This window comes from Aspergillus chevalieri, chromosome 3 (genome assembly GCF_016861735.1).
Source record: "Aspergillus chevalieri M1 DNA, chromosome 3, nearly complete sequence".
NCBI lineage: Eukaryota > Fungi > Ascomycota > Eurotiomycetes > Eurotiales > Aspergillaceae > Aspergillus > Aspergillus chevalieri.
In genome coordinates, this window is record NC_057364.1 from 1,389,305 (window position 1) to 1,408,207 (window position 18,903).

Sequence of the window (18,903 nt, forward strand, 5' to 3'; positions counted from 1 at the left end):
GTGGGGAATCAATAATTCGCGACTAGACGAGGTCTTGCATGGAGAGATCTATATTAAGCAGAAAGGTAATGAATTCTCGACTATCGTGCATGCATGCACATGGAAACACAGCCTTCATGGATTAAGCACCACTCACAAAGCTGTATTTTGCGGCGTGGCTTGGTAGCCCGAAGGATCCGATGCCACCCGGTTCCTGAATCAGGATGCCACTGAGAATGGGCAAGCGTAGGCTTTGGGCATATGGGATATATTTGTATTGAGAATTGAGAACTGGCCGACAGAGTACAGAATAGAAAGCAGAAGATAATGGTGGGCAACATTGGAGCAGTCTGTATTGCTGGCAGCGGTAGAATGGACAGCAGAATACAGTTTCTGCCATCACCGCCATCACCGCCATCACCATGCTGAATTTCATCGCGACATCTGTCCAGTCCGTACAGTCCATATAATCCATGACGGGGCTCAACGATGCAGAGTCAGAATTAAAAGTCTCCATGTGCGTCGAGAATATACCTGAAGACCTGAAACATGAGGAAAATTGCCTGATCCGGGCCAAAATGGGCGCAGACGGTTTCAACTGTCATTCCTGCAGCATAGCCTCAGCAGGGTGCCACCCCCAAAATGGCGCTCTAGGCATGGTTCAAGAGGCTATTCGGATGCCACACTGGATTTTCCTTCAAGGCGTATTTTTGCAGTGCGGCTATTTCGATTGTGAATGCATCCCGGAGGATCAGAATGGCCCCAGGTCTGCTCCCACTGCCTTGCGATCATCCAATAATGTGACCCTACTGATTAATCATTCATCAGAGCATTAAATTAAAATAAGCTCGCCCCATATCTGAGATCTTGGCTGATCCTGGTGTTCTTTTTCCATGCAGTTTCAGAGCATGCGCAGGTACTGTTGTGATCCTTGGACCCCAAAGGTCAACCTTTGCTATACATCATCGCGATGGAGGTGTCCGCTGGTCAGCCTGGGGGCCATCTTCGCATACAACTTCATGACCAATGTATAGGAGGACTGGTCTATAAAAGAGTGCTTGAATCTGTCCCAGAATTGAGTTCTCCATCAACAACAATCACAATCATCTTCACTACAAAGCTTCCAATCTCAAAGCCTTCCGCTTCCTACAACTCTTTGCTTTACAGCATCTTCTCACTTTCAACCAATCTTTATTCAAAATGTATGTCAACACTTCCAAGCTTGCTACTGTGGCTCTTGCCACCATCCTCTCTGCCAACTCCGTCCTCAGTGCACCAATTGCTGGTCGCTCTTCCAACTTGTTGACCCGTGACCCCCGTGGCTCCCACGGCTCGACCTCCCACAAGGTCTCTGACGTTACTGGCGCCATCTCTGACGGTACTGGTGCGATCGCCGATGCCATGACCCTCCAGGAGTATCTGAACCAGAAGCGCAGCCCTCGCGGCCACCACTCTGGCTCTGGCAGTTCCACTGGTGAACGGGTCTCGACTTGGACCGGTGCTTTGGGCGACATCACTGGCATGGGCGCTGATGCTGCCACTATTGCTGAGGCCGCCAACAACCAAAAGCGTTCCCCTCGCGGCCACCACCACTCTAGCTCGAGCTCTTCCACCGGTGAACGGGTCTCAACTTGGACCGGTGCTTTGGGCGACATCACCGGTATGGGAGCCGATGCCGCTACTATCGCTGAGGCCGCCAACAACCAAAAGCGTTCGCCCAAGGGCCATGGCTCTAGTCACGGTGGATCTAGCTCTTCTGATAAGGCCCTTAATGGCCTTGACGCCGCTGGTAACATCGTTGGTATCGGTGCTGACGCTGCGACCATCGCCGAGGCCGCCAACAACCAGAAGCGTTCACCCAAGGGCCATGGTTCTAGCCATGGCGGTTCTTCTTCCTCTTCCAGCGACAAGGCTCTGAATGGCCTTGATGCCGCCGGTAACATCGTTGGCATCGGTGCTGACGCTACGACCATTGCCGAGGCCGCCAACAACCAGAAGCGTTCGCCCAAGGGTCATGGCTCTAGCCACGGTGGATCTAGCTCTTCTGATAAGGCCCTGAATGGCCTTGACGCCGCCGGTAACATCGTCGGCATCGGTGCTGACGCTGCGACTATCGCTGAAGCCGCCAATCAGAAGCGTGCCCCCAAGGGTCACAGATCTAGCTCTAGCGGCAAGGCCCTCGATGGACTCGATGCCACCTCCAACATTGTCGGCATTGGTGCTGATATCACCACTATTGCTGACGCCGCTAACCAGAAGCGCGCCCCCAAGGGCCACGGTGGCTCTTCTTCCTCTTCTAGCGACAAGGCTCTGAATGGTCTTGACGCCGCTGGTAACATCGTTGGTATCGGCGCTGATGCTGCGACTATCGCTGAGGCTGCCAATCAGAAACGTTCTCCCAAAGGTCACGGTGGTTCCTCTTCTTCATCCAGCGATAAGGCCTTGAACGGTCTCGATGCTACCTCCAACATTGTCGGCATTGGTGCTGATATCACCACTATTGCTGACGCCGCCAACCAGAAGCGCGCCCCCAAGGGCCATGGCCGTCCCAGCTCTTCCAGCTCTTCTGACAAGGCCCTGAACGGTCTCGATGCCGCTGGCAACCTCGTCGGCATCGGTGCTGACGCTGCGACCATCGCCGAAGCCGCCAACCAGAAGCGTTCGCCCAAGGGCCACGGCTCTAGCCACGGTGGATCTAGCTCTTCTGACAAGGCCCTGAATGGCCTCGATGCCGCCGGTAACATCGTTGGTATCGGTGCTGACGCTGCGACTATTGCCGAAGCTGCCAACAACCAGAAGCGTGCCCCCAAGGGTCACGGTGGCTCTAGCTCTAGCGGCAAGGCCCTCAATGGACTCGATGCTACCTCCAACATTGTTGGCATTGGTGCCGATCTCACCACAATCGCGGACGCCGCCAGCCAGTAGTGGCTTGAAGGTCTTGGCGCCTTCACGATTGATACCCTCACGCATTAGACAGACAGAGCGGGAGGTTATGGAGTTGGTTTAAAAAATGGTTATGTTTGTGCTTTGCTTTCTTGATTTTCCTCTTTTCTCCTTCTTCTGGGCATGTTTTGCAAGCGAGTGATGTTTATGAGTCTATGGATGCAAGGCGTTGGGATGATCTGGTTGTTTATTCTGCTTTGTTTTTACCTGTCTGCTTTGGTTTGTCTTTGTCTTATCCTACCCCCATTGCTCCTGTTGTCTAGATGACTTCCGAGCAGTTGAATATACCCTATTGAAAACGAACTTGCTCCTCTCGTCCTTGTAGAGTTTTGTAGCGAGCAGATGGCCCACAATTGATTCAAAGTAGTCTATTATCCTCATTCAAATTATTCTATCTTCACTTCTTTTCTTCTTACTTATCTTATTTGCTTATCATAATTCTTCTAAAGCTTTCTTCACCTTTTGGGGTTGAGTTCACTACGCGAGTTCAGGAAGCTTAAGAAAATGATTAAGTATGGCCAATGGTAATAAGCAACTTGGCAAATTTTACACCGGCTTGAACATCTGCCATAACAAAAACGTTCGAGTTATGAATTCGGAAGGGCCCTTGGAAAGACCAGAAGATGGTCTTTGCTTGGGATCTCATCCGTCCACGATTTCACGCCGCGCTTTGTCTACATTCAAGTATGTACATGAATGCAGTCGACGATTGTCCGTGGACCGAACGGAGCTCTCCTGGAGATATAAGAATCGACACCTTACTTTACAAAACTAGATCAAAACATCTATCTAAATGTGCGGCGTCGCCCATCATTGATATATCCAACGGACCAATAGTTGACCCGATTAGCAAGCCAGCAATCTCCATAGATATTACACCAGCTAATCTTCATTTCGTGATGGAGCACACACAATCCTCTTGTGTCCATACTGGGGTTGTTGGAGGCACCTATTTAACCTTTTGAGCACTTGAATGGGCCAATGGCAAACCATACCGAACAGTGGAGGACGAGGAATCGCCTCAGGGTGAAATAAAATATGGCCGGCAAGCAGTAGTATCAGAAGAAAACATCGAATGTATGAAGGGAGCGAACCAGGAGATGAACATCCAGCACAAGCGCCGCATAAAGCTCTTACTTCGAAATATTGAATGTCGAAGAACCTCCAACACAAGAGTTCAGCCATGCTTCTACCCGCCCATCTGGTTGCGGAAGGCCTCCTTACCAGTTCTCCCAGATGAAATATTCGGCGACACTGCCCATTCGGAAGACAACGGCCAGGGTCATCGAGTTGCTGACGAAACTGTGGCGCCGTTGCTGCAGGGCTGCGAATGACAGATCACTATTCCGGTGTGCACTCAGATAGTTATTCTCGTAATTTGATGTGGAGTGAGTGTTTGAATAAAGGGAGATAATACGTACATCAAGGTCCATGTGAGCAATCCTCCCGTTTGACTGGCGTTGAAATGTTTCCAGTCGAACATCTGCCCAGTCCGTGGATGCAGCTCGCCGCCGTTGAAGAGGTCTGACCAAAAATGTCCTATAGCATGGTCAACGCCACAATGTTCACAGAGAACAGTCTGAAAACTCACAGGGCTTTTATCAGACACACCTGTGAGTATGGTATCGCCGTCATTGTCAGGCCTGACGTGAGCCTTATATCAGGAGAGCACAGTACAGGCTGGTAGTTGCCAGAAACTCCACCCAGTGTTCTGCAATCAGAGCCAGGTCGACAAATCAATGATACGACCCGGCGACGGCGACCCCAACGGTTAAGATCCAGGCGCTCAAGCCGTTTAATTGATAAAACATATGCCTTCCAGCTGGGGTCCTTGGACCGCGATGAAGAAAACCTGGCAGAAGGATGTAGAGAAATGCTTGGAAGACAATCCAAGAAACGTATGCTCCTACAGTAAAACTGAGATCTTAGATCCGTTATTTCTGGACTCTGTGTACGCCGCAGTCTACAGGGCCATCGATGGGCAGATTTGTTCCCAATCCGACGAAGCACCCAACCTACAGGCTCATACGTTCGCCCTCAGGCTACGGGATTGTACGTGTACTGTGGTACAAAATTCCACATTATTGGAGCGTCAGAGTCTCTATCTGCAGAGTATCAGTATCTTCCTGCTGACATGGTATATGGACAAACCCCTGAAAGCCGCTGCAGCGAATACTGATAGGAAATCACTAGGGTATTGGGTAGTGCCTTTTTTCTCATTTTCGCTATATTCTGCTACCACACAAACTTCGACATGTCGCTGAAAAGACACCCCAAATTCCAGATGCACCAGATCCGTCATGAGATCCGTGATCCATTGACTGCACTGTTTGTGCTCAGTATAATAAACCTACCCATCTTCATTGAACAGACAAACGGGTACTCGAAGCTGTATTGGTACGGCTCCGGTGCCTGCAGTGGGTGGTATGAATGGGGGCAATACCCCCTCTCCTTGCTGTTCAGTGATATATGCATGTACTGGCTGCACCGCCTGTTCCACACGCGTCTTTTATTCAGCACGATGCATAAGCACCATCAGTATGAAATTCCCCTCGTTTATATTCGAAATTTTAACGATGGATCCAACATTGGATACGCAATTCCGACAACATTCTCCGCATACGCGTTCAATCTCTTCGGATGGCTTGTCGATCACCCTTCGGGAGTCACTCAGGAGGCTGCACTGGATATCTCGAGCCTGTGGTTGAATCATCAATGACCGATACCAAATGTCCAGATGCTATCTCGCTGGCGATGCCTTCCTGATAAGCATCTCAGTCTGCGTCTGTCTCCGAGTCGTCTCCACAAGCTCTATCAGGGACAAAGTGCTTTTATACGAATTTCTGGCGATTCTGAGTCATGAATGTCCGGTATGCAGACGCCTCTCATCACTGAGATAACTTCCATTGTTTTGGAGAAAGAGACACAGGCACCGGGTACCCTTAGTGAAAAGGGAAATGAGGGCCGCTGCTGCCCGACTGACGGAGAACTCTGATATCTCTGTTCTTGTGACTTACTACTATGGCCAGGACGTTTCAGAAACGAGTACCATTTACCAGTGCCATTGGATATATGTATGTCTGATTATTCGTCCTGCTTATCAGAAGTGCGTTCCGGCTTGTAGTTTGATATTCGCCGCCAGCTTGGGGAACTATGATAAACATTGCCATTTGTGGTAAATTTAAAATCACGGCGTAGGACGGACTTATACCGAAGCGGGGACGGATCTATATCGGTGTTCTAGATCAGCATGGTGGGGGTTTCATAACCACTCTCAGGCTGGAATTTCTAGCAGGGAGTGCTCGATAACCCTTTTAAGTTATCCGGTCCCGACGGGAACCCCCGATCAGGTGATCGGGAACTGGACATAATGCCCGTTGGAAATGGTCACTCAATGCCATTGAACGTCCAAATGTGCCATTGCTATCGGATGCGAAAGGCCGATTACCGGCGTATCGGATTGTATAGGGTGTGTTGAGATAAGCTGGTCCGGTGGTGATAGACATTTAAAAGAGCAAATGTAGTCAACAACAACAGAGAAAAGTTCAATCTCAAAGCTCAGACTTCAAAGCCTCAACCCTCAACCCTTATTTTTTCTCAATTACAAAGACTTGTCTTTGTCTGTTCATTTTGTCTCTTCATTTTTTTTCGCAATGTCGTTCTTGAGGAATTTCTTTGGTACTTCCGCTACTGCGGCGAAGGACGAGAAGAGCCCTATCCGTGCTCTGCCTGCTTCCTGGTACACCTCCCAGAGCATGTATGAGCTTGAACGACGGTCAATCTTCAGCCGGAAATGGCTTCTCACTACCCACAAGCACCGTGTCCCCAACGCCGGTGACTGGGTTCGATATGATGTTGTTGGTTACGACTTCGTCATCCTCAAAGATCAAGAAGGAAACATCAAAGCTTACCTCAACAACGATCTCTCCCCTCCTATTCATGTGCACATTGACCGAAATGGTTTCGTCTGGGTCAACTTGGACGCCAGCGAGGTTCCCGAGGTCGCCTGGAAGGACGACTTCGACGGTGTCGACGAACAGCCCCGGTTCGACCACTACAACTTCGAGGATTATGCATTCGATCACACCTGGGATATGGAGGGCGAGTTTAACTGGAAGATTCTGGCGGACAATTACAACGAGTGTTACCACTGCCAGGTCGCCCACCCGGATATCCCCAAAATCGCCGACCTCAACTCCTATTATGTCAAGACCAAGGACGGCCACATTCAACATTACGGCGCTCAGCGACAAGACCAGATTGAGAAGGGGTTCCGTATCGCCACCACTTACTTCTGGCCTAATGCCTCTTTCAACGTATCGTGAGTATATCACTCTCACGAGGCTTAGAATATTGCTAACATTTTTCAGTCCCAACTTCTTCTTCATGCAGCGATTCACTCCTATCAGCCCAACCAGGTCCGTGATGCGATACGAAGTCTATCGCCACAAGAACGCCAGCGACGAAGCCTTCAACCTCATCAGCGACATGTACAAACGAATCATGTCCGAGGACAAGTACCTCTGCATCAACAGCCAGAAGAACCTCAACGCCGGCGTCTTCATCAACGGCGAGCTCCACCCCGAGATGGAGAAGGGTCCTCTGCACTTCCAAAAAACTGTGCGCGAGGTCGTCATGGAACACCACAAGAAGGAGCAGGCCGCCGGCCATGAAATCTGGCCCGCTGAGCAAGTTCTTCCCGAGAATACGAATGATACCGTCAGCCAAGACAACATCATCACTTTCAACACAGCTATGGATGGCTGCAGTATGGAGAAGGACGATTTGAATGAACCATTGAAAGGCGGCCTTGTTACGACAACGACAATTGCTGTCTAGAGAGCTGGTGGTGAAAGGAGATTTATTCGTGTTGTTATTTGCTGTTGCGTTGCTTTCTAGCATTGTGCTTAATGATTTATGATTTAGAACTTAATTTTCCTCAACAGAATTTAGCCATGACGAAATTGATACTTTTCACATCAGATTAATGGTCCTCGATAAGCAAGGAACGGTTAGGAAACTCGCATGTCCTATGGCTATAAATCACTTCCGAATTTACAGACATTTGGCCTTGAGTGTATTATTAAAGGTATCGGGACAGTATGTATCACACAGGCAGTATAGGTATTATTATTATTATTATTATTATTATTATTCATACACGCATCTCTCAGCCCTATAGGCCGAGTGGCGGCAGGTCCTGCGGGGCAGCCGGGTAAGCCGCCGTAATGGTAGTCGCTATGTACATCGTCGCCTTTATACACATATCCTGATATCTCATTCCGCTTGTTGCATATCCCGTGCTACTGTTTTTGTGCTGCTGTTCCCATGGCCACGAAGGTCTATGGGCCTGTTGGATACTATCTCGTTTCCTTCCCTACTTCTGCAAGCGTTTAACCTCAGCTGCACTATGCTGCCAGTTGCTTCGTGTCCGTTGTTGTGACTCGGTATGTGGTTGGTAGCGTCTGAAACTGGCTTAGGAGGCCTGTGTCAAGCATAAAGCGCACTGCCTTCGGTACCAGGTCCGGCCGTGTCAGGTAGGCCCGGTAATCCAGCTCCCGCCTTGATCCCTGTGTAAGATGGCGCATCCGGGGTCCTGCCTGGTTTGTACAGTGAAGGAGAACGTGGCGTATATCTTGAAGGCCACGTCCACAAGAGCATTCAGTTGATTCCATAGCGTTGAAGGTACCAAGATAACTAGCCAGCGCAATCTTCCCAGTTTGCATTTGAATGAGGACTGATGTGGCGGCTCTTCGTAGGCCTTGATATAGTTGCATCGGTGCTTTTGAGGGTTCTTTCCATAGACGACGGAGGGAGTTCCCATGGGTGGAGGTAGCCCATTCAGACTTCCATGCACTTGCTGCTTCTATGCGGAGGGTTCTTCGGATGCTAGCTTTGAGAGTGAGCTCTTCCACACCGCTGGGGTTGGGTGCTGGGGAATTAGCGGCTTCTTTTGCAAGAGCATCGGCATACTCATTGCCATAGATGCCTTCATGACCCGGGAGCCAATACAGCTGTATATCCCAGCCGCGCTCCTGTAGTTGAGATGCAGTGCGTGTAATCTTGCTCAGGATATATTGGCCAGAAGACCTTCCTGGAGCTGAACATGCTTGAATTGCCGCCTGATTGTCTGTAAAGATGATTGCTGTATAGGCCCGATGGGAACGTTGTGATGTCAGTCTGAACATGTTGCCTATTTGGGTGAGAGCCATCTCTATGCCTCGCAATTCCGCTGCATATACAGTATGAGTAGCTGGGAAACCAATGTGAGCTGCCTGGCGCCCTAGAGGTGAAACCACTGCTGCCCCAACTCCCTGTTCTGTCAAGCTGCCATCTGTGTATGCAATGATGTCAGCGCCGCTATGTACAGCGGCTTAGTGAGCTGCTAAGGCATCTTCCCGAGTTTCTGCTATGTGGGATTCCAGACCTGACCACCATGGAGGGGTCACATGTGGGTGTATAACCTCCAGTCTGTTCTGAGGGATTGCAATTCGCCGTCCCCACCGTTCTAGCGGTGATGTCAGAGGGTCGTGGTCTGGGGTGGCGGCCCATTGCATGTGTCGCCGTCGTTCCCATGCATTCCTTGGAGGAAGTATGTTGAGACATATCTCTAAAGCAGCTCGAGAGGTTGTTCTGAATGCACCAGCAATCCTATAGAGGGTCTTGTGCTGGATAGATTCCAAGGCTTTCCTAGCAGCATTTTCTGCTGCCTTGAAGCCCCATCCAGCCCGTATGAACCATGTGGAACTGGCAAATGTGATCTGTGGCCACAACACTGCTGTGTACATTTGGCGGAGATGGGATAGGGTGATTCCCCAGGTTGAACCTGCTATGGAGCGGAGCGCTGCTATCATTTCAGTTGCTTTAACTTGGGCGTGTTCAATTTGCTTCATGCCGGTGAGATGCTGGTCTAACTGGACACCAAGGTAGCGAAGGGTAGGCACTGGCTTAACCTCTACCCCTTGCACTTTGACTGAAGAATTGGTTGAGCTCAAGGGTCTAGGAACACCTCGGACCTTCCGCCATAGATGTATCAGGCCATATTTTGCTGGGGCGAACTTGGAGGCATGTTGAGTTTCCCATTGTTCTGCTATCTTGTGTATTTGCTCAAGACGTCGGCAGTTAGCTGCAGCAGCTCGGCTCCAGACAAGTATGCATATATCATCAATGTAGCCAGTCACCATAGCTTTTCCAGGGTAAGCCTCATGTATTCGGTCGATTAGGTCTGCATTGTAGAACAGGTAAAGAATTGGAGAGAGAGGTGAGCCTTGGGGTATGCCTGTGTTTGTGGTAAACTGGCGTGTTGCACCCTCCATCAGTACAATATCTGTGATGCGGTGGGCAGTATAGGTATATACATTAACATCGACAGTTCATCAAGTCCGATCATAGAGCCATAAATATACATTACCCTACAGAACAACAGCCATAGCTGCCAGCAGCGGCACCACCATGCTCAATCCAGCCCATAGACCGCCGCGACCCACGGCACCATTCTCAGTTCCGAAAGTCTCGTTATCAGGAACACCGACGCTGACGTTGGGCACCGAGTTCGTATAACTGCCGTCCATGTTGTAATGGTGCGTTGTGCCGTTGCTTTGACAGTAGTATTTGGATCCCGATACCTTGAAATCCGAAAAAGCGGTGCAGTTCTTCGCATTATCAATGTTCAGGATAAAGTCGCCGTCGACACCCTCGAGGGCTGGGAGAGAGATTCTGCAAGAAATGCAGTTTAGTTACTTGTTTCCTGTAGTGATTTTGCAGATTGCATCTTGGGACCTACTTTGTATCTGTGACACGGACATCAAAATTGCCGTGAATGGTCTCAAGAACGGGGAATTTCAGGTCTTTGATCTCTAATTCCATTTTGATTCCCGCGGCGTGGCGGAGAGCGGGGAAAGTGAGTAGATCGTCAAGATATCCCAAGATATATAATGTCCCCGTGGTGGTCTCCAGGGAGTCAAGATTGACGACTTTTAGGTTATCGAGGCTGGTCATACCGGCAGCAGTCACGCCGGAGAGAACGAGTTCCAGGGTTTTATTGTTGGAAGTGGCGGAAAATTCCTCGTAGGTAGTGATCTTGGGGAGATCGGCGACTTTCAACGAGGGGTGATCCAAGATGCTCCATTTGCCCACTTTCTCCGTGGCCAGTGGGCTGACATCCGTTAGGTTCGTGGACTTGAGAGTGACATTGCCAACCTTGTCCAGGCCATCTCCAAGGTCTACCGTTTTGAGCTTTGGCAGGCCCTCCCAGTCAATGGTGACCACTTCTCTGAGGGCCGGGAGGCTGATGGTATCCAAGGAGGGAAGTAGCGTCAGCTCGAACTTATTGTCGATTGAGCGGAGGGTTGACGAGGAAATCGAGGTGACCGATCCATTGTCGCTGTGCCCAGCTGAACTAGTGCACAATAGATCACCTTGGATCTCCTCGAGGCCGTCTAGGTCCAAGCCCCCCTAAAAGCTGTGGTCAATTCTCACATCTCCAGCAAATGTCTTGCAAGATTTTAGTTTGTCCGCATCGCTCTGGTTGCTGATCTCGATAAAGTCGGAGCACTCTGGCCGAGTCAGTCGGAATCACATAGTACAGCGCATGATATTAGTAGGGTCAGTGTACTTACTGTCCTTGGCCAGGGCAAGGTCGGCCAGCAGGGCGCCCAGCAAAACACTTTCATGCCAGAAATGCATGACAGTCTTGGATTGCAGAAAGCAATGGCGAAACCCCGAGTAGAAAAAAAAAGGAACAGGCCGGAAACCCAGCACGTCTTATAAGTCAACAGCCACATTTCCGGTGCTCGCCGCGGCGCATAGAATTATTGGTCGTAAGGCCCTTTGGGGGCCAAAATGCGGCGGTCGGTCCAAGTGGAGTAAATCTCAGCCTACTCCGCGGATCTCAATAATATGAAGACCATTGACGGACCCGTCTCAGCCTTAGCCTGAACTCTGCGAATCCTGGTGCCCACACTAGCCCTGTGACAACGCGAGACAAGCAATTAGTGCGGGGCGGGGCGCAAGGCTTGGGTCGCTTATATCGGAATGTTTGCCGATTCTTGCTGATGCAGAATAGAGCACAGTAAAGACAAGCATTTCCTCAGCTAACTACATAGGGAAAGCGTTACGAGGTGAAGACATTAAAGGCGGAAAGGATGTGACATGTATAAATTAAGTATGTGTTGGCTATAGTGAAAGGATGTTGGCTGCATACGGTACTCCAGAGTATTCCATAGTCCTTGACCAGGCCTTACTCCGGAGTACATCTCAAACAATTTGGGTTTTCAGTTACAATCGTGAGTGGGCATTCAATAGAAAAATATGATGGTTGTTCCACTGATCTACAAGGCTAAACAAAACAAACAAACCACCGGGAAAACAGCGGAAATACAAGATATTAATTCAGGCCGAACATCACCGTGGCTAATGCATTTGACGGATCCGACAACCTCATATCAGGCATCCTGCCACTGTTACTCGAGAGAGGGGCAGAAGATTAGGCTCTGCGATACACAATGAAGGGAACTGATCAAGCAAAATGGGACACCGTGATTGAATAACTTCTCCAGCATGGCTGTAGTTGACCTGTCATCACCTAATTGGTATACCCAAGTCCGTGTCTGGCTTGGCAACGCTGATGAAACCCAGGAACACTACTACGAAGTTAGAGGGGGGGGGGGGTTCTTCAATTGGGAGGTTTTATGGGTCAGGATCTGCCCCAACTTAGCCCGCCCCAGCTGAGCTCGGGTTAGGTTTGGGTTGGGCGGGACTGAGCTGATCGTGTCCTTTGTACGGATCAAGTGCAATGAGATGTCGAGTGTAAATACTAGAATTAAATACCCACTGTATGCATCAAACTATCTACATCCAGCCGCGCCGCCAAATCCAGAATCTCCCGTTGGTCAAGTCCAACCATCGGGTTTCCCATAAACAAGTCCCACCTAGACTCCCCTTCTCCTTCTTGATCAGGAACAACAGCAGAAGACACATTATCAATATTTCCCTGGAGGCATCCATGTAGCCTTTTCACACTACGTACGTTTCGTGGAATATATGTGCACGGTAAGAACTGGATGCTGATATACAATAGTCTCAAGCCATTAAAGCTGCCGGCCATGTCTGGCTCTCTGGCCAGATCCCAGCGGATTCGCAGGGCAATCTGATCACCGGGTCTATGGCGGATAAGACGCAAGCCATCATCAGGAATACGGAAGCAATTCTCGAGGAGGCCGGGTCTAGCCCGGACAGGGTTGTCAAGGTCGTGGTAAGTAGTTTTCATTCTTCATGTATGGGCACCGTAGCTAATATGCATTGACATCTAGGTGTATGCAAAAGATGCTAGCATCATGCCGGAATTCTCCAAAGTGTACAACCCAGCCTTCCCTCATAAACCTGCTCGGTCCATGGCAGAGGTGTCTGAACTTCCTGCTGGGGTGGATATTCAGGTTGACTTTATTGCCGTTGTATAGCTTGTAGACTATGTACATACAGCGTTGATCTCAAGGCATAGGCTTGCGCACTGCTGAAACATACTTGACAGATCATAAGCGAATTTCCATCACTCAACACCAGAGAAAGCACTTACAGGAATGATCTGGACTTTCTCCAGATCCCAGACTCCACTTTTAGCGTAAATGTCGCCGTTTATTGCCTCACGGACATCCTCAACACTTTCCCCTGTGTAGACAATCATGCTACCTTTGAACAGCGCATCTTCACCTTCTGCGGGATGTTCTTCAAGCATGGCGCCTTTACCATTTAGCTTCAACGTACTTGTATACCATAAAAAGTGAGGAGCATACCACCAACAACCAATCTTCCCGTTTCAACTAGAGGCTTGATTCCCTCGTAATGGATCCTGATGATGATTAGGTCAGAGATCAATAAACAGCACCTCACGAGGACTCACGGCCTGACTTTCTTCCTAATGTCAAGAGCATTGGGCATATCAGGAAGGATGCATAGAAATTCCTTTGGTTTTCCGGTAGCCGTAGCCATGGTCCGATACCCCACGGTGCGGATAGGTGAGCGCCCTCCTCTGGAAACATAATTCCAGGTAGTGAAAAGAGCGGGTTTTCTAGCGCATAATATGGATGCTGACATTCTGTTGAGATGTATTGCCCAAGGGATTGTATTCAGTTGGAATATCAATCAAAAGAGACGATGCGGGGTCGTTTAAAGTCGGCGGAGGCTGCATATCGGCATCGGAAGAGCGTCCCGTTGAGCATATTGAATCGGTAAAAGGAAATTTTGTCATGTGATGTCATGAACCCCAGGCAATTGTAGCGTGGTGAACATAGCAATCACTCAATTTTATTCAGTCCTTCCTACTATAATCTCTCATTGCAGCCATATTTAACTCCAGCTCTTTAGCCCCCATTCCTGTTACCTTGACAGAATATACAGACTCTGAGAGTCGCGAGTTAATCCAGCGAATTCACGTCTGCAAGGATGAGGATCTTGCGCAGTTCCCTCCGACTCCCTGTGCCTGCATGTGGCTCGCGGACATTGAGAGGTTGAGAGCCCTCGTGCAACAAGCTGAGGATCAAAAATCACGACAACTATTTATTCTTAATATTAACATTAATGCCACTATGAAGGTGATTGTCAAATATGTGATCTTTTGCCTCTCACCCCCAGGGTACACTGTTAATGAAGTAATGATGCTTAGGAACTTATGAAAGAATGGCTTCCGCCTTCATCGAACATGATGAGGAGAAACTTTTGGAGAGGGGAGAGGAAAAGGTGTGTATAGCGAGTACTACTGCCCAATAACCTGGGATAAAGCTAACATGTCCAGTGCGCTCGACGAGACGGGGGAAAATGCATTGTAACCAAAGTCAAGGTGTTCAACGGAATCGCACACATATAGCCACCTTCTCTCCTGCAGTCCACCACTGACTGTCGTCCCCACAACGCCATGTTCTGGGATCTCCTACAATTCTTCTGGAACATCGATCGAGTTAAATGCTGGGAGAGAGTAATAACAGCTAGAAACGAAACTTCCAACGAGATGTGTACCTCCTTTACCTATCTCCAAACGCCCACCGAATGTGGGGAAAGGGATGTTTCGCGCTCAAACCGATCTATCTCTCTGATGACCGGAGAACACTGAGGTACGTCTCTTCTGGCTCAAGCAATTCAAGCAGGAGTCGAAGGCTGTAGACCCGCTATCACAGATTGAGGATTTCTACTGTGTTGGAAACTACACGAAAGTCTACAGTTCTGAGACAGGTAAGCCAATCACTACTGGCACTATTATCCGTTCTGAAACGAAACAGATGACCCAATTGCACGCGCACTTCCTGATTTGGATCTACTCGAAATGCGGTGGGTTTTACAGAGGGTGCTGGCTCTGATTGGTGGTCCTAATTACCCGAGTGAAGATGACTCCTCGAATACTCCTTCGTGGATGTTTGCCAGCGCTCCGAGTGAAATTATCTGGATCCCCACGACGGTCCCGAAGACGTTTACCTCTTCAACTAAGAGCATACCAGGATAGATCGGCTCCAGATCCTCCTATCACCATTGCTTTCTTTTTAAAAGTGTCATGTGATGTCGTAAGCCCCAGGTAACTTGCAAAAAATAGGCTTAGCCCTTATCATTCACTCAATACAATGCCTTCCTTTTTATTATTCCTCTTCAGTAATAGGCGTAATTTCTTCTTTACAACCTACTATCATTCCTCATCTTCAGCCACAGCGTCTGGATCAAGCTCTTCGATATCCATTCTTGCTGTATTTCAACGGAGTAAATAGAATGATTCTTTAGTACTTAGGGTTTCACAGACGACGAGAGAGAAATCGTGAGATGACTCCGAGAGTATCTTGGTCTCCCAAGGGCCCCCGCCGAGGCCACATCCAAGGGCAAAGAAGGCGCCATCGAAGGAAAAAAGGGAAGAAACGAACTGATGCAGCTTTGCTTGCCCTGGTCGATTTCTTCGCGCATGTGGAGATTAGCTTTGCAAGGTTGCATGATGGTGGCTTTTGCTTTACAATATTTGATCCTTTAAGACCTATATTGTCTCAATCGTCATCTATTATACAGATAATGCATCCCGAAATGAAATAACAGAAACATGCTCATAAGCTCAACACCATAAATCATTATCCCCATCATAAGAACATACTTTTATGCGCGCTGGTCCCGCTCCAACGCCTCGTAGGGCTGCTGGTTGTCCACGCCCTTCTGTCTAGGACCACCACCAGCATCGGGACCACTCTGAGCCACCCGATACTGGAGGTCATTCAAACCAGCGCGACCAGGGTCCTGTCTGTTACCAACCTGGTTGTTGAAGCTAGCGTTGTACTTAGGGTCGCTGTCAAAGCCACCCTCCTGGATGTTCTTGCCATGCGGCTTGGTGTTTCCAAACTGCTCTGTGACATCGGCCACGTACGAAGGGGCCTGGCCCGCGTTGTACTGACTCTGGTAGCCGCTTCCGCTGGCGCTGACGCCGGCAGCGCCAACCTTGTGCGTAGAGTATTGGCCAGAGCCGATGTTAAGGTCCTGCTTCGCGGCTGTTGGACCGCCGGTGTAGCCGGATTGGGGCAGGTGGGCGCCGGGGTAGTTGCCCTGGCCGCCGAGAGCTTCGGGGTACCTTTCTTGTCTGTCGAGGTTCTCACGGGCGGTGCCGACTGCGGCAGAGGGAAGGGTGGTTGCGCCGGAGGTGCTAGTGTTGTTCAGAGTCGACTGGCCGCCAGACACACCGAGGGGCTCGGCGCCGCGGTTTTGAGAGAAGGCACCGCCGTGGGTGGATGATTCTGCGGCGAGAGAGTCGTTGGAGACGGGACCAGCGGGTTCGCTGATGGGTTGTTGATAGGCCTTGGGGTCGGTAGTGACCTATTCCTGTTAGTATCAAGCACACTAAGACTGGCACGAAGACGAAATACACACCTTAGTGCTTCTGGAGGCACCGATGGGCTGTCCTTGGAGATCCATGATTGCTGTGATTGATTGGGGTTCGTAGAGAGGTTGGGTATCGAGTCGTTGTAGGAATTGGATTGCTATTGCAATTCTGGATTAATCGTCTGTTGATTGAAGATGTCGAGGCGAATAGAGAGCGATGGCAACGCTATATAGGCGAAGACAGAACCAACATGTTGCAGGTGATGTCAGGCTGACGGTGGCACGCTTCCAGGTACGTCAACAGTGTTGCCCAGTGTGTGATGCACCCAACCAGCCATATCCGGAAACAGAATGTTCTCTTGTGCCATGGTTCATCGAAGTTGCTGGAGATCGCAAACTGGGCAGAGACATGGTCGGTTGACGTCATGGCCAGGCGAGCAACATCATCTGTGTCCATCAGTCATTGTACGGTGTATCCCTGTAGGGGAGAGAGAATACCTAGAATACCCCAAGTCGGGAGCTCATTGATCTCGTCGTTTAACTTTTTAAAGCTCTACGAGTGGTTGATATCTGGCTGCCGGCTTCATGGTTCATTTACAATGGATCACGTGATGCGCTATACCTGAACCGGCTAACTTTGTATACGTCTGGCGGGGAGAGCGACAAGCTAAATGCAGTAGCATCAATGTTCAATGCTTGAGTGTAGTTATTCTAAGTGTCGTTCAAATTAAAAGGTCTTATGCCTACGGAGTCCAGGTGCGAAATAATCATAAATCATGTACTTGCATTACCCAATCGCTCATCAGTATGCTAAAAATACAATATCTTAGATATACAAGTTGCCCTTCACCGAGCAAGAGCATCCCTCGGAAGGCCATCCAGATTCTCCTTCGCCTGACGTCCAACATTACCCGATGGTGCTGTGCTGTGGTGCCATTCGTCACCATCCGTTCTGACGCTGCTCGATGCGGTCGCGGGGTCCCGCAGAGCACTGTTGTATTCACCAGAGAGAGGACCTTCGCGTCCTCCAGAGCCGACGTTAACGGTTCTCTGGTCGGCGGATTGCCAGTCGCTAGCGGTGGGTGGTTGTTCGGGCAAGGGCAGGTTGTTCCGGTGGTCTTCAATCTCCTTGCTCTTGTTGGTGTTTTCGTTGACCATGGACTAAAATCTTAGTATACGTTTTTCATATGCCAGATTTGCGGATGTAACTCACCTTCAAGGCGGAGACTTCTGAGTCCTTGGGGACTGTGCCGTTGTGCTGCAGCGCAGTGCGAGTCTCCTGCTTGCGGAGGTCCTGGGCGGTGGTGTGGCTTGTCATTTTGAGGTTGTAGTTGTGTAGTGTTTTCCGAGGATAGGTCAAGGAACAGTGTTCAAAGGTATACTCTGCGTAGATTTATTATGGTGTTAGTGTCTGGAGGCGTTAGAGGAGTGGTAGAGGCGTTCTTATATGCTCATGGATACAACCATGGCTGGCGGCGTCAATGCCATAATGACGAAATGTGTGTCTCCAAGTTTCAAGTATGGTTTCCAACTCCACCATAACCACAGCTGGGAAGAGACAGAGAATAACCCCACTGCAAGAACATCTTGATATCAACAATCGTTTCTGGAATGCAATACTATCGTGATCGCTTGCTAAGAAAGTCGATCAAGGGGACTTCTACATCATAGGCCCGTCACAATTTCTCTGTTATGTAAGCTTCATATATTCCAAATCCTTGCAAATCCTTGTAGACTTCATGTTCTCGGCCATTGCTCTGTGTTGCGCAGCCAGATTGCGAATAGATGTTGGGTGGTGAAGCTATACCGGCATCATTGCACCCGGGTGCAGTCGCAAGTAAACTTGGAACTCAGTACACAAGAGCAAAGACGGCAAGGACAACGCTGTCTCTGTTCTGTCTTTGCTCGTAGACAATCAGAAGGCGAAGGGGCCTAGTCGCGTCACGCGTGCTGGTCAAGTCACGGAGGCATAGTTGTCAGCCTCCTGTCAACTCCAGAGATATTCCGAGTATGATTGCCGTTTGTGCCTTATGTGAAGCTTCCACATGGACATCTATAGCATCTGTAGCCGAATTGAGCAATTGCTTGAATGTCGACTTGGAAGTTCTCGCGATGTGTGCATAAATGCATAAATGTACATTTCACCGC

The 18,903-nt window shown here is 49.5% G+C and overlaps 8 protein-coding genes across 8 annotated transcripts; 3 read left to right on the forward strand and 5 right to left on the reverse strand.

The window, feature by feature from the left end:
- Window positions 1-121: 121 nt before the first annotated feature.
- Window positions 122-496, reverse strand: ACHE_30502A (uncharacterized protein; the record flags this gene model as incomplete). The annotated part of the gene is made up of 1 exon (XM_043277127.1): window positions 122-496. One exon carries the CDS (start codon window positions 494-496, stop codon window positions 122-124), a length of 375 nt encoding a protein of 124 aa, XP_043135037.1.
- A 683-nt stretch (window positions 497-1,179) lies between these two features.
- On the forward strand, window positions 1,180-2,904 carry ACHE_30503S (uncharacterized protein; the record flags this gene model as incomplete). The annotated part of the gene is made up of 1 exon (XM_043277128.1): window positions 1,180-2,904. The coding sequence occupies one exon, from the start codon at window positions 1,180-1,182 to the stop codon at window positions 2,902-2,904; it is 1,725 nt and encodes a 574-aa protein (XP_043135038.1).
- Window positions 2,905-6,575: 3,671 nt separating this feature from the next.
- ACHE_30504S (aromatic ring-hydroxylating oxygenase subunit alpha) lies at window positions 6,576-7,761 on the forward strand (the record flags this gene model as incomplete). Its single annotated transcript, XM_043277129.1, has 2 exons — window positions 6,576-7,243; window positions 7,293-7,761. 2 exons carry the CDS (start codon window positions 6,576-6,578, stop codon window positions 7,759-7,761), a joined length of 1,137 nt encoding a protein of 378 aa, XP_043135039.1.
- A 2,573-nt stretch (window positions 7,762-10,334) lies between these two features.
- On the reverse strand, window positions 10,335-11,300 carry ACHE_30505A (uncharacterized protein; the record flags this gene model as incomplete). Its single annotated transcript, XM_043277130.1, has 3 exons — window positions 10,335-10,638; window positions 10,706-11,209; window positions 11,293-11,300. The coding sequence occupies 3 exons, from the start codon at window positions 11,298-11,300 to the stop codon at window positions 10,335-10,337; spliced, it is 816 nt and encodes a 271-aa protein (XP_043135040.1).
- Window positions 11,301-12,720: 1,420 nt separating this feature from the next.
- On the forward strand, window positions 12,721-13,379 carry ACHE_30506S (RidA family protein; the record flags this gene model as incomplete). The annotated part of the gene is made up of 3 exons (XM_043277132.1): window positions 12,721-12,729; window positions 13,001-13,174; window positions 13,233-13,379. The coding sequence occupies 3 exons, from the start codon at window positions 12,721-12,723 to the stop codon at window positions 13,377-13,379; spliced, it is 330 nt and encodes a 109-aa protein (XP_043135041.1).
- Window positions 13,380-13,409: 30 nt separating this feature from the next.
- ACHE_30507A (YciI family protein) lies at window positions 13,410-14,013 on the reverse strand (the record flags this gene model as incomplete). The annotated part of the gene is made up of 4 exons (XM_043277133.1): window positions 13,410-13,442; window positions 13,496-13,644; window positions 13,713-13,768; window positions 13,820-14,013. The coding sequence occupies 4 exons, from the start codon at window positions 14,011-14,013 to the stop codon at window positions 13,410-13,412; spliced, it is 432 nt and encodes a 143-aa protein (XP_043135042.1).
- A 2,028-nt stretch (window positions 14,014-16,041) lies between these two features.
- On the reverse strand, window positions 16,042-16,848 carry ACHE_30508A (uncharacterized protein; the record flags this gene model as incomplete). Its single annotated transcript, XM_043277134.1, has 2 exons — window positions 16,042-16,749; window positions 16,804-16,848. 2 exons carry the CDS (start codon window positions 16,846-16,848, stop codon window positions 16,042-16,044), a joined length of 753 nt encoding a protein of 250 aa, XP_043135043.1.
- Window positions 16,849-17,601: 753 nt separating this feature from the next.
- On the reverse strand, window positions 17,602-18,073 carry ACHE_30509A (uncharacterized protein; the record flags this gene model as incomplete). Its single annotated transcript, XM_043277135.1, has 2 exons — window positions 17,602-17,916; window positions 17,969-18,073. 2 exons carry the CDS (start codon window positions 18,071-18,073, stop codon window positions 17,602-17,604), a joined length of 420 nt encoding a protein of 139 aa, XP_043135044.1.
- Between the last annotated feature and the right edge of the window lie 830 nt (window positions 18,074-18,903).